This window comes from Erythrolamprus reginae, chromosome 1 (genome assembly GCF_031021105.1).
Source record: "Erythrolamprus reginae isolate rEryReg1 chromosome 1, rEryReg1.hap1, whole genome shotgun sequence".
NCBI classification, from domain to species: Eukaryota; Metazoa; Chordata; class Lepidosauria; order Squamata; family Dipsadidae; genus Erythrolamprus; species Erythrolamprus reginae.
Window position 1 is genome coordinate 126,099,561 of NC_091950.1, and position 14,695 is coordinate 126,114,255.

The window sequence follows — 14,695 nt, forward strand, 5'->3', positions numbered from 1 at the left end:
ATAATAGTGAGAACTGATCACATGAACTTGAAATCCTGGATTTTAAGGGAAAATGAAGCCAAGCGTAAACAGAAATTTTTTAAAATAAATTTGAATAAACTGTGATAAATAGGATTCCATAGCACAGAGGTATCAAACTCTATTTCATTGAAGGTTGGGAGGGGGGGGCATGGTCAGCTTGACGTTACTTGTGTTGGGGGCTCCTGTGTTGGGTGGCCCAAGTGCTTTGCCAGTGAAAACAGCCATCTGAGCTTCATTTTCAGCTGCAATGGCTTCCTGCCAGTGAAAACAGAGCTCAGGAGGGCTGCCTGCAGGATAAGCTAATGGAAGAGGCAGGAGTTCTTTAAAAAAAGACATGTAAAATTATAGATACGTAAAATTATAGATAACTTCAAAAAGGGGGAAATTAAAAGATGTCATATGAAATCAATGCGGTGTGCAAAAGTTGAACTGTGAACATCAAAAAGGTCACACAAGATGTGTGAATATGGTAGATATAAAGTAGAGTACATGTGGTTGTTCTGGAGCTGTAGGGTTTATTTTAAAAGCTACAGCTCAGATGTGTTCAGAATGGTTGCAAATAATTCAAATAAATTGAAGAAGGGCTCCTTTAGATATATTCAAGATAAAGGGCTAGTATATCAAGTTTTCATTGAAGATAGCAAAAGGATTCAATCTTCACTGTAAGAGATTATGTACTCCTCCATACTTTTGTGAATAGCCATTGTAGGACCAGCAACCCAGTTTGAACTTTATATGGTTAGATAATGCCTACTGACCTCAAATGAGTACAAATATCCAAGATTAGAAGGATTACATCCTAGGATAGTAAAAAAAACTTGCTAAGGATTTTGTCCAAACTGTCAGTTTTGAGAAGTTCTGGGGTTGAAATATCAGATGACTAGAGGAAAATAAATACCAGCCCTATCTTCAATAAAGGAAAAACAAGTGTCAGATAGTACAGACCAATCAGAATGATACCAAAACCTGGGAGATTCTAAATTCTAATTATAAAATGTAAAACTATAATGTGATTCAACTGTAATTACCTAACCCTATGACATTCTGATTAGCAATGACATACCTACCATTTAGATCCCTAGCTGCCTACAAACCAAACTGAAAGAAGGCTGACCAATGATTTACTATCAAACAGAGATCAGGTAAATGACACGAGACTCACTCTTTGTACTCATCAGCATTTTTATTAATAATTTATGAATTACAATACACACTACTTAGTGCACAATCATCAACCCTGAAAAAATATGATGGGGAGATATGATAGCTCTTTTCAAGAACCTGAAGAGCATGACAAAGAAGAGTGAGAGTATTCTCTTATCATTTCTACGTGCACGTCAAAGGTAGTGGATCTTACACTCAGGTAGGAAAAATCCTATTGAATGTTATCAAAAAGGTGACCTCTTCTTTACTGGATGACTTTAACAGAGGTTGGACAAGAATTTATCCAATTAGATTGAGTGATCTCTTACATTCAGAAGTGGAATTCAGCAGGTTCCGATCAGTTCTGGAGAACCAGTAGTGGAAATTTTGAATAGTTCGGAGAACCAGTAAATACCACCTCTGACTGATCCTATTCTCTGCCTCCCGATTCCCAGCTGATCGAGAGGAAATGGGGATTTTTCAGTAAATTTCCCCTGGAATGGGGAGGGAATGGAGATTTTACAGTAAACTACTTTTGCAAACTACTCAAGACCTTCCTTTGTCGCCAGGCATGGGGGAGTTAAGATATTTCTTCCCCTAGGCCATTAGAAGTTATGCATGGTATGTTTGTGTGTATGGTTTTTTTATAATTAGGGTTTTTAGTTGTTTTATTAAATTGGATTGTTACATATTGTCTTTTACCATTGTTGTTAGCCGCCCCGAGTCTGCGGAGAGGGGCGGCATACAAATCCAATAAATAAATAAAATAAATAAAATAAATAAATAAATAGTATCTTTCCCCTGCCACACCCACCGAGCCATGACCACAGAACTGGCAGTAAACAAATTTGAAACCCACTGCTGCTTCCATCCCCATTATTCCAATGGAAAAGGCAGTAATGTGACATGGCCATTTTTAGCCATATACATATGCTACATATTAATTAACTTTAGAAATCAAAATTAGATGGTAACCCCTTGCTAATTTTGGGTGATTGAGGGAAGTAAATAGAACAAAATATATTTTATGTCTTCTTGAGATATTGGGATGGGGTGGGGGTGGGGAGAGCAAATGACAGATGGTCCCTTTGTTGTAAAAGAAAGCCAACAATGTTAAAATAAAACAAAAATGGGAGGTGTTTACTTTATCAGTACAGATTTACCTTCAAAGGCATCAACCATTCTAAAAAATGCTAGTGAAAAGGATGATTTCCCACTGCCTGTTCTGCCACATATTCCAATCTGCAAACAAAGGGGAAAAAAGCTGAGCTAGGAATGATACAGGAGTTAGTATTAAAAGTACACAATGGAAACAGATTGTCAGTGGCAGGTTAGATTCTTGTGAAGATGAGAATTTATTTCTAAGTAACTTTGCACTTAGAAATGCTACTACATAGAAAGTGCACGTACACATATCACGGATCCTTTTCATAGTGTTAATTAATATAACTTCAGTCTTTCTCTTTTAATTGCATAATTTCTGGAGACAAAAATTGGAAGATTATAAATATTATCTGTCCATGATTAGAATGACTCCAGTCCTGCTCTTATGCAAATTTTGAAAACTGGTCCAAGAAGTGGAGGAAGAATAAAACATATTGCATGAAATATCATCCCAAAGTGTGATCAGAATATACTGAACATTTAAGAACAGAATATAAATGGTATATTGTGTGATTTTTTAAAAAATGTTAATGAAAGGTTTTTAAAATGGGAGAGATTGATATTTAACTGATGTATTGGAAAAATGAAAACTTGAATGAAAAATCTTAAATGAAAATCAAAGGTATATGTGGTCTTGAGTCCTATATCTTGTGGGTCTACAAATCTATGCATATTTACCTAAAACTAATTATGTAGCTGAATTTACTAGGACTTACATCCAAGTAAGAATACAAAAGATATACAACTGAAAATACATTCATCAGAACAATATTGAATCATTTTTTAATAGGAGGAGGGCTATCCTATGTAAGATTCATCAGTTACTTCCATTATGTTCAGTGGAGTTCATTACCTTCAGATAGTTACGCATTGTCATCTATGTAGGAGGGGTGAAATGCTCCTGATTCAGGCATGCCTGCCGGTGGTCAGAGAACTGGTAGTGATGGCAATGCGAGGCCTGCCCACTGCCATTTGGGTTCTTTTACCCTCGGCGCATGCGCAAAGCATTCTGCGCATGTGCAGAGGGTAAAAGAACCCAAATGGCAGTGTCTGGGCAGATGGGCGAAGCCTTGCGCTGCCATCGCTACTGGCTCTTTGACCACAGACAGGCACATCCAAACCAGGAGCATTTCACTCCTGGTAGGACTATTTTATAATATTGTTGTAATATAATATTGTTATACTAATAAGAGAGACCATAAATTCTATTTTGGGTTTGAACATGAAGCCAACTGGGTGAGTTTGGCCCATTCACTCTCTCTCAATCCTGAAAAGGAGGCAAGTACTTAAGAATGTTGCCAAGAAAATTGTGGGCACTAATCCAAATTAACTCAAGGGACAAAATTTTCTCTCTCTGTTATTATCTTCCTCCCTCCCCTGTGGGACTTCCAGATCTAGATTCAGATGCACAGCAGACATCAACCAGTCATTGTGGTAGAAGAAAGCTGTGGTGTTATATGTAGCAGTGCCAAATGACAGCAACATCAGAATGAAGGAGCATGAGGAGAGGTACAAGGGTTTGAAAGAGCAACTAGAGAGTAAAAGCCAAAGTGGTCCCAGTAGTAGTACTCAGGGCTATAACTCTTAAGCTGGGAGAGTGGCTCCAATAGATCCCAGGAATGACACCAAGCTATGTCCAGAACAGTGCTGGGCTAGGAACAACTAAGGTACTGCCCACAACCCTCAAATTCCCAGGCCTCTGGTAGAGAACCCAGACTGAGGTAGAACCAGACCACTCATGTGGTAAGAAGGCATTGTTTTAATATTCACAGCTCTAATCTAAGGAATATGTTTCTTTTTACTAAATCTGCACTTCTATTTCTACTAGTTTTTCTCATCATTCCTATCATCCTTTTCCTCCCACTTAAGACTGCATGACTGTAACTTGTTGCTTGTATCCTAAGATTTTTATTAATATTGATTCATTTCTTATTTGACCCCTATGACAATCATTAAGTGTTGTACCACATGATTCTTGACAAATGTATCTTTTGCTTTTATGTACGCTGAGAGCATATGCACCAAAGACAAATTCCTTGTGTGTCCAATCACACTTGGACAATAAAATTCAATTCAATTCAATTCTATTCTATATTTGTCTGTTGGATGTAGTTTTATTTAAATTAAGTTTAATTGTTCTAAGGTTAGTGTACAACAGGGGTGCCAAGCTCAAGGCCCAGGGGCCAGATCTGGCCCATGGAATGCTTAGATGTAGCCCGAGGGTCCACCCTGGAAACAGCAAAGGCCTGGCCTGCAATGCCTCTGCCAGCAAAAATAGAGCTTAGTGGGGACTCTGGTAGTGAGTTGCAGGAGGTCATCACAGTTGATAATGGAGATGAGGAGGGCTGCGCTTGCCTACCCTCCAATCTGTTTTCTCTGGCAGAGGGCTTCATAGCTGAAAATGAAACCTGGGGGCCCATTTTCCCTGGTAGTGTGCTCAGGCCATCACAGGCGCCCCAACACGAGTGAAGTCAAGCTGGCCATACCCTAGCTACACCCTCTCTGGCCCCCTGATGTTATGCACAACACTGATGCAGCCCTCAATGAAATCAAGTTGACACCCCTGGTGTACAAGATAAATATTCATATTACCTTTTGTCCTGGAGAGATATGGGCACTGACATTTTTTAGCACAGGCTTCAGCGTACTGTCATAGCGGACACTCAAATTCTGTATTTGAATTTCCCCCTGATCGGGCCAGTTCTGAGGAATCTGCGCTGGAGCTAAATCCAAAAGAAAACAGCAAACATCTGTTTGCTTGTGTATATGTATATATTAACCATTGGGAGCAAACACATTTTTAAAAAAATAATCCAGTACTTTATTAAATATAATTAAACAGGTCCTTCTGAAAATCAGGTAATATACTCACAAAGCAGCCCTTCATAATTTTCAGCCTCTGTTTTTATAAGGCCATTGAGTCTTTTCACAGCTCCCAGTTGAAGCTCCATATCAGCCAGGTTGCGAACCATCCAATTTAGGTAATTAGACACCTAAAAATCAATACCTAAATAAGATTAGTATGTGCATATAAAATGGAAGATGTTTTGAAACCTAATCAACGCAATTATCTGTTCCCAAAAGAAAAGAAGGATTCTCCTTATGCAAGAGCCTGAACATTTTGTCATTCTTCCATACAAATCTATAGCCATAAGGCTGTTCATATGAATAAAATTACTGGAAATGTATATCAGCATTGTGGGTGTGTTCTAACTTACTTCACTGTCTGTTCGCTTCCTTCCATGCCGCCATGACTCATGGACACACGCAGATGCGCAGTGCCAAAAAATAAAATAAAAAATGTTTAAAGCCAAAAAAAAGATGGCAAAGCATGCACAGAACTTGGCTTCTGCACATGTGTAGAAGAAAAAAAGCCTGGGAAAAAATCTCCCATTTTAAAAAAAAATCAAAATAAGATATGGCAGCATCCATGGACTGGCACCGAGAGAACTGTTTCTGTGACGTCACCCTGACATCACCAGTGGTTTGCTACCAGTTCGGGCGAACCTATGCAAACCAGAGGAACTCACCTCTGCAGCATCGTTGATTAAATCAATTTACTCAAGTTAATTCAGCATGCAATATACTACATGCTGTACATTTGGGAGAAAATACACATTGCATCACTTTGAATGGAAAGAACATTTTTTTCTTTAATTCACTTACCATTAGAGCATAGGTTAATCCTAAACCTACAAGTCCCGAAGAGAAATGATTCTTTGGACAATTGGTAATGGATGTAACAGCTGCAATAAGCACCACACATGCTCCAATATATTCCTAAAGATATAAGAAATGTGTTGTAATCATAGGTTCTTAGGCACTGAACACTGGGATAGAATATTGCTGAAGGGTGATGTTTTAGCCTAATGGGTGCTGTATAAACATTATTCTTCCTCTATGGAAAGGCAGCAAAGTCCAGGCTGAGTAAGCAAGCTGCAGAATCCATGACCACATGGAAAACAATTAACTTGATATACAGCATGAAGGTAACATATAGCTAACTTCCATATAAGGAAATATATGCCTTACTCTCATTCCTTTGCTAATCACCAGTAAACACACAATCCAGGAAAAGGCAATGAATGGCGTTTCCATTAATTATCTATAGGGAAGTCACGAGGAGGTTGCCTTATACAGCGCATGAGTGAATGGTAGTTGGGAATGGCTTAATGTATGTGGCGTTCGCGGATTGGTTATTCTGTACCACATGTCAGGAAAAGTGAAATACAATAAAAGGAGCGATCTTGATTCAATCGATGCCGTCTCACAGAGAAAATATTCTCCGTTGCTTCATTTTGATGTGGCAATTATGGCATCCTGTGCCTTCCTAGAGGTCCGCCCACTGGGGCAGGGCAGATTCCCTTCAGAAATGAGTGAGTAATGCCAACATCCAAGAAAGTACTGAGGTTCTTATTCTTCATCACATTTTTACTTAGCTCTTCCACAAGATGTTTTAAGTAGGGAACTCAGTTCTTTTTCTGTTCATTTTATCTTGCCACAACTTCTGAGTTAAGACAAGAAGAGAACAACTGAAGAAGTTAACCCAATAACACTTGTGGTTGAATAAGGATTTGGACAAGTGCTTCTCCAATGCCAGTTGAACCCTATACCAAAGGCTCCAATGGTGTATCAAGGTTGCTGAAGGTGTATTTTCTGCAGTCAAGTTTCAAGTGGTTTACATTGAGTTTGAATCTTATTTATTTATTTATTAGATTTGTATGCCGCCCCTCTCCGTAGACTATTGTGCGCATGTGTGTTGTTGCAGTTGAAATTGATGTATTCATTGACAGGTAGGACATTGTGGTGGATGATTTTATGAATTACAGTTAGATTGGATCGCAGGTGACGTAGCTCTAAGATAAAGTCCAAAATTTCAACTCTGGTGGAATAAGGTATTCTGTTGCGAGCAGAGGAGTGGAGGACTCTTCTTGTGAAGTATTTCTAGACTCTCTCAATTGTATTAATGTCCAATATGCAGTGTGGGTTCCAGACAGGTGAACTGTATTGGAGGATTGGTCTGGCAAATGTTTTTTATGCTCTGGTTAGCAGTAGAATATTGCCAGAGAAGAAGCTGCACAAGATTAGGTTAACAACTCTTAGTGCCTTTTTGGCAATGTTGTTACAATGGGCTCTGGCACTTATGTCATTAGATATGAGTACTCCAAGGTCCGTAACAGAGTGAGGGTCTTCTACAAGGTCGTGTCCTCCAAGTTTATATTTTGTATTCTGATTATTTTTGCCAGTGTTAGACAGCACTTGTTAGCTGAGATTTGAAGTTTCCAGTTATAAGAATGATCATTGTAATCTTATAATAATCATTATAATTAGGGGCGGATTCCCATTACTGCTGCTACTGGTGAGCTGTGCGTGCAGATTCTGCTCTTCTGCATGTACATGTGTCCCAGCATGATTTTGCTTCTGCACATGTGCAGGAAGCAAAATTTCGTGACGGGACGTGTGTGCAAGATTTCTGTGATTTTGTTGTTTCCGCGCATGCACAAGAGCAAAAAATTATTATGATTATATAATCTTTCTTGTAATCATTCTTGTAATCATTCTTATGATTATTATAAGAATCATAAGAATGACCAATTTTGTGTAAAAAAAGAAAAGCTTTGGGCAGGGGTTGTTTATGTATCTTTACACAAGAGTAAGGTACTTGCCATGCGAACTTCCAGCCAACGATTGGCAGCTGTAAGGAAAAGGGAAGCGATGTTGTTAGAATCCGTATATTCAAGAAGCTTCTGCTTAAACCGGGATTCATACCTTTATATACATGCAAAAAAGAATACAGTAGTTATTATAAAAATTGTAGCATTTTAACTCTCTTGTATTGAAAGTATTCAATCTTGAAAATAGGACAATGAGATGGGAGAATTTAGAGAAATAAAACAAGCAGCGATAGAAAGCGCTCAGGTGGTAATAGTTTTGGGTTGGAAGGATGCAACAAAATGGACAATACAAAATTGGTACCGGTACATGGTGGATCATATTCAATTTGAGATTACGGACAAGAGGATGAACTCGGCTAACGAAACTGATTTGCGAGAACTGATGGGACAATGGGACAAGGTAAGAGGATATATATGGTTAGTAGAATTCGAGGCCAAGCTACAAGGAATAAATTGGAATCACTTTATAATATGTAAATAGATAGATTGCTTTTGAGTTAAAATGGTATATATAAGATATGCCCCCATTTTGGTGGAGGGGTGTGAATGTTGTCTGGTGGTGGGCAGAAATCACTGAGCACTTGTATGTTGTGTGTGTGTTTTATATTTTAAAATCAATAAAAAATACATATTTAAAAAATCTTGAAAATAGGACACACTATTTTAAATAATTATTTGTTTCATATTTTTCTTCTACTCTCTATTCATTTCATCATAAATAAATTATTGCTGGTTTTATGCAGCACCTACTGCATAAACACTACATTTATATGAAGAGGAAAGAGGTTAGAGGTTTGATAATAGCATGCAGAGGTGGTGAATTATTAGCCTATATTTGAAAACTGCAACCATCAAACTCTATTGTTAACATGAGGTTAACTAAAGCAAAGAAGTGCTAACTAGCCTTTTAACTTGTTTTTATTACTGAACTAATTTTAGAAACTCGAGATCTGAGTTCTTTGCTTAGTGATTAGAATCCAAACTTCAAATGTCACTTCTACAGCACATAAGGCAGTTGAAAAGAGTGTCTAAATATAGCTGAGTTCCCCACAGAGGTTTGATGGTAAATAAAATACATGAACTGATAAACGTCTAGTTCAATTTGGGCTAGAGGTGTGTCAGTGTGTTTGAATTCAATTTATAAGAGTTTGCCTTGCCAGCAATTATTTTAGGCAAAATCTGAAATCCGAAGAGGACATTCCAATGATAGCATAAGGGAGGTAGCACAAGGGAAATGACTTGTCCCATCAAAGGAACATACGGAATTTCATTATTGGTTAGGGAATATTTATCTTCTTTCTATAAGGGGAAAATTAGAAATTGAAAAGAGCAAGTAATCAACTATTTAAAAAATATAATGGAACAGTAGGTTTAATTTGCTTGTTGACATACAAATGTAAAAAAAAAGCTAATTAGCAGGGAAAAAATTCAATAGCTTAACAAATGTGTCATAATTATAGTAATTAAAACATAAATATAGAACTAATTTTGTTGTTGCTATTCAGGGAATTCATAAAACTGAAAATAATGCACAGGCTATGGTGACTCAGTGCACATCAGCATAATTACTGATGCTACATGTAGGATATAGGGTGCTACACATTTGAAAACTGGAATTTTCTACATCTGGCATATTTGTGCTGTTTCTAATTCCCTCCCGCACTGTTAGACCAGTATTGGTCCATAGCCCGTTGGGAATCGAGTCATGTAGGCGAGCACATGAAGCTCCATTTGCACATGCTGCACCACCAGAGTGGGTTTGCAGAATTAGAAAGGTTGGGGACAACTTCTCCTGTTCCTAAATTTAAAATTGAAGTAATAAAACATACATTTCACAAACGGTTCAACTGCAGGAACAGGAAGCATCATCTATGCAATTTAATATGAAGGAAAATATTAATGAATCAACATAGAGAAAAAAATATTTCCCCAAGAAAAATGTTGTCTCAGGTTAATGAAACAGAGGGAGTTCCAGAAATAAGATGCTAAATACCTAACAAGATAGAAGCACCTGTCATTTTTCTGTTCTTGGTATCCCTAACACCATAGTTAGTGTTTGCATGGTAACCACAATTGAGAGTAACAACTCTATCGCTAAGTGGACAAACACATGAGCCCCAATGGATTTATGACATTGTGGGTCATCAAGTCATCAAGTGAATTGTCATAATTCTTAAGCATAACAGCACTTACTGCAAATAGTAATTTTACTTCTATATTCCTGATTAACTCTGCTTGTCACAAGCTAATTTTAAAAATATACAGTGCTGATTATATAACTCTAGGACATTGCAGTGGTTATAAATGTATGCCAGTTCAGAAGCACCCAAAGGTGATCAGAAAAAGGTCGCAAATGTGAGAGCGGGATGCAAAGTTATTTTTTAAAACACCATTTTAAGTATGAGTAGTTGTTAAATAAGTCAGTTGGCAAGCAAGGGCTATCTATATTAGAAGCAGTTTGTGTAATGCTAAATTATCTGACATAATTCAAATTTTGGCTGTTTTAAATGTAATAGAATTATACTTTAATAAAAAAGGAGAAAGTTTTTTTTAAAACTCAGAGTATTATTCAAAGATAATACTTTGTTCTACATGCAAAAAAGATTAACCTTTCAGCAAGTTTGACACTATTCTTACATTGTGTTTAAAGTTTCAGATTAACTGTTAAACTAATATTTTATATTTTATATTTTTTATATATATATATATATTATATTTATAGTTTTTAAAATTTGATAAATTTAGATATTTTTTCTTATTGTATTTTAATAATCAAGTTAATCTATTTTAATTATTACTAATTTAATCTTAATATTATTGGGGGGTTTCTTAATGAATGGATGACTGGGGTGTATGTAATATTGTGCATAGGATGAATGATTGGTGTGAGTGTGATGGTTGGAGTGGGTGGGGTTATGGTATGCATGAGATGAATGAAAATAGCATGAATGACAGATTTGGCCCACCTGACGGTCGGGAGACAGGAGAGGAAGGGGCACCGATCTCTGGGGTGGCAGAGGGTCGGAATATTCCAGTGTTGCTGGGGAGAGGCAGACTATGGCGGGGGGCCACAGAGTTAGCCGTTCCAGGGGAACAAGGGATCGTTGCTTAATAACAATCCCTTGTTCTGGCTCTGTGAGCCCAATCTTGGGTACTGGTGATGAGTGTAACTCTGGCCCTGGGCTCAGGTTGCTGCTGCTCAATGCCAGGTCGGTGGTAAATAAAGCTCTCCTCATCCGGGATCTGATCCTGGATGAGGAGGCCGACCTGGCATGTATTACAGAAACCTGGCTGGGCCCAGAGGGAGGTGTTCCTCTCTCTGAAATCTGCCCAGCCGGGTTTCAGATATGGCATCAACCTCGATCCCAGGGAAGGGGGGGAGGAGTGGCTATTATAGCCAGGGAGAGCCTTTGCCTACGTAGACTCATTGCTCCGGAAATTGCGGGTTGCGAGTCTCTCTTGATGAAGTTGGACTTAGGGGTTCAGGTGGGCTTATTTCTCACGTACCTGCCTCCCAGCTGCATGTCAAAAGCCCTGCCTGTGCTACTCGAGGAGGTAGCCGGGTTGGCGGTGGAGTTCCCCGGACTTATTGTCCTGGGGGACTTCAACCTGCCGTCACTCGGCGAAACCTCTGGGTTGGCACAGGAGTTCATGGCCACCATGACAGCCATGGACCTGACTCAAGTAGTACAGGGTCCGACTCACGAGGGAGGGCACGCACCTGACATGGTATTCCTTTTCGAGCAATTGAGTAATGGTCTGAGACTAAGGGGCTTAGAAGCATTGCCTTTGTCATGGTCAGACCATTTCCTACTACGGCTTGACTTCCTGGCTCCAATCCTTCCCCGCAGGGAGGCGGAACCAATTAAGATGTTCCGCCCCAGATGCCTGATGGAGCCAGAGGGCTTTCAGACGGCGCTTGGGGTTATTCCAGAGGCACTCGTCCACAGTTCGGCGGAGTCTCTTGCGGAGGCCTCGAACAAGGCTGCAGCGGAGGCTCTTGACTGGATTGCGCCTTTGCGACCTCTCCGTGGCGTTAGACCCCGTAGAGCTCCATGGTTCAACGAGGAGCTCCGGGAGTTGAAACGCCAAAAGAGACATCTAGAGAAGCGATGGAGGAAGAGTAGGTCTGAATCTGATCGAACACCTGTAAGAGCTTTTATTAAGACTTACAAAGTGGTGCTCAAGGCGGCAAGATGCGCGTACCATGCCGCCTTGATTGCATCAGCGGAATCCCGCCCGGCCACTCTGTTTAGGGTGACCCGCTCTCTTCTTAACCAGGGGGGAGTTGGGGAGCCCTTACAGAGCAGTGCCGAAGATTTTAACACGTTTTTCACTGATAAAGTCGCTCAGATCTGGGCTGATCTCGACTCCAACTGGAAAACAGAGTCGACTGACAACGAGTCAGTCGAGGTGACTGGGGCACGTACTTGTCCACCTGTCTGGGAAGAGTTTGATCTGGTGACACCTAATCAAGTGGACAAGGCCATTGGAGCTGTGAGTTCCGCCACCTGTTTACTGGATCCGTGTCCCTCCTGGTTGGTTTCGGACAGCAGGGAGGTGACACGGAGCTGGGTCGAGGACATTACCAACGCTTCCTTGGGGAGGGGAGTTTTTCCAACACTCTATAAAGAAGCGCTCGTGTGCCCCCTCCTCAAGAAGCCTTCCCTGGACCCAGCCGTACTTAATAACTATCGTCCAGTCTCCAACCTTCCCTTTATGGGGAAGGTTGTTGAGAAGGTGGTGGCACTCCAGCTCCAATGGTCCTTGGAAGAAGCCGATTATCTAGGTCCCCAGCAGTCGGGTTTCAGGCCCGGTTACAGCACGGAAACTGCTTTGGTCACGTTGATGGATGATCTCTGGCGGGCCCGGGACAGGGGTTTATCCTCTGATGCTCCTTGACTTCTCAGCCGCTTTCGATACCATCGACCATGGTATCCTTCTGCACCGGCTGGAGGGGTTGGGGGTGGGAGGCACTGTTCTTCAGTGGTTCTCCTCCTACCTCTCTGGCTGGTCGCAGTCGGTGTTAGTGGGGGGTCAGAGGTCGACTCCGAGGTCTCTCCCTTGTGGGGTGCCTCAGGGGTCGGTCCTCTCCCCCCTGCTATTTAATATCTACCTGAAACCTCTGGGTGAGATCATCCAAGGACATGGGGTGAGGTATCATCAGTACGCTGATGATACCCAGCTTTACATCTCCACCCCATGCCCAGTCAACGAAGCAGTGGAAGTGATGTGCTGGTGCCTGGAGGCTGTTGGGGCCTGAATGGGTGTCAACAGACTCAAACTCAACCAGGATAAGACGGAGTGGCTGTGGGTTTTGCCTCCCAAGGACAATTCCATCTGTCAGTCCATTACCCTGGGGGGGGGGATTATTGACCCCCTCGGAGAGGGTCCGCAACTTGGGCATCTTCCTCGATCCACAGCTCACATTAGAGAACCATCTTTCAGCTGTGGCGAGGGGGGCGTTTGCCCAGGTTCGCCTGGTGCACCAGTTGCGGCCCTATCTGGACCGGGACTCATTGCTCACAGTCACTCATGCCCTCATCACCTCGAGGTTCGACTACTGTAAAGCTCTCTACATGGGGCTACCTTTGAAAAGTGTTCGGAAACTTCAGATCGTGCAGAATGCAGCTACGAGAGCAGTCATGGGCTTACCTAGGTATGCCCATGTTTCACCATCACTCCGCAGTCTGCATTGGCTGCCGATCAATTTCCGGTCACAATTCAAAGTGTTGGTTATGACCTTTAAAGCCCTTCATGGCACTGGACCAGAATATCTCCGAGACCACCTCCTGCCGCACGAATCCCAGTGACCGATTAGGTCCCACAGAGTGGGCCTTCTCCGGGTCCCGTCAACTAAACAATGTCGGTTGGCGGGCCCCAGGGGAAGAGCCTTCTCTGTGGCGGCACCGACTCTCTGGAACCAACTCCCCCCAGAGATTAGAACTGCCCCTACTCTCCCTGCCTTCCGTAATCTCCTTAAAACCCACCTCTGCCGTCAGACATGGGGGAATTGAAACATGTTTAATTTATGCATGGTATGTTTGTGTGTGCGTCTGTTAGTATATGGGGTTCTTTTAAATCTTGTATAAATTTTAAAGTTTTCTGATTATTTATGATTTGTTCTATCTTGTTGTGAGCCGCCCCGAGTCTTCGGAGAGAGGCGGCATACAAATCTAAATAATAAATAAATAAATAAATAAATAAATAAATAAATAATGGCTTAAATCCAACAATTTAATCTTGCATTATTATTCACATTGCTTCAGCCAACTGGTTCTATGATGACAAGAATTTATGCCAGTCATTAAAATCTGGGCACAACCAGTGTATTTCTTGCAATATTAGAATACAGACTTTAAAAAAAATACCTGAATGCTCGTATAGTTGTTAGTCCTTCCACTGTCTCTGAAAAGTGAGAAAGCAGTGGAAGCTGTGTACTGTCGTCCAATTGCTGCAGATCCCTAAAACAAACACAAACTAATTTGTGAGAAATATGTGAGAACATTTTTCCCTGTAATACTTGAAATTCAGAAGCATTTCACTCTACTTTGCAACCGAATATAAAATACAGTGGTACCTCTACTTAAGAACGCCTCTACTTAAGAACTTTTCTAGATAAGAACCGGGTGTTCAAGATATTTTTGCCTCTACTTAAGAACCATTTTCTACTTAAGAACCTGAGCCCAGAA

General features: G+C 40.7%; 1 protein-coding gene across 2 annotated transcripts in view; it reads right to left on the minus strand.

Annotated features, from left to right (window-relative positions):
• ABCC8 (ATP binding cassette subfamily C member 8) overlaps positions 1 to 14,695 on the minus strand; it is a 79,103-nt gene that overhangs the window by 4,997 nt on the left and 59,411 nt on the right. For both annotated transcript variants that reach the window (XM_070764169.1, XM_070764177.1), the window contains 6 exons: positions 14,375 to 14,467; positions 7,995 to 8,097; positions 5,995 to 6,108; positions 5,201 to 5,321; positions 4,921 to 5,051; positions 2,328 to 2,406 (listed from right to left, as the gene is read on the minus strand). In XM_070764169.1, the coding sequence (XP_070620270.1) occupies positions 2,328 to 2,406; positions 4,921 to 5,051; positions 5,201 to 5,321; positions 5,995 to 6,108; positions 7,995 to 8,097; positions 14,375 to 14,467 (641 nt within the window). The remainder of the gene's footprint in view (positions 1 to 2,327; positions 2,407 to 4,920; positions 5,052 to 5,200; positions 5,322 to 5,994; positions 6,109 to 7,994; positions 8,098 to 14,374; positions 14,468 to 14,695) is intronic.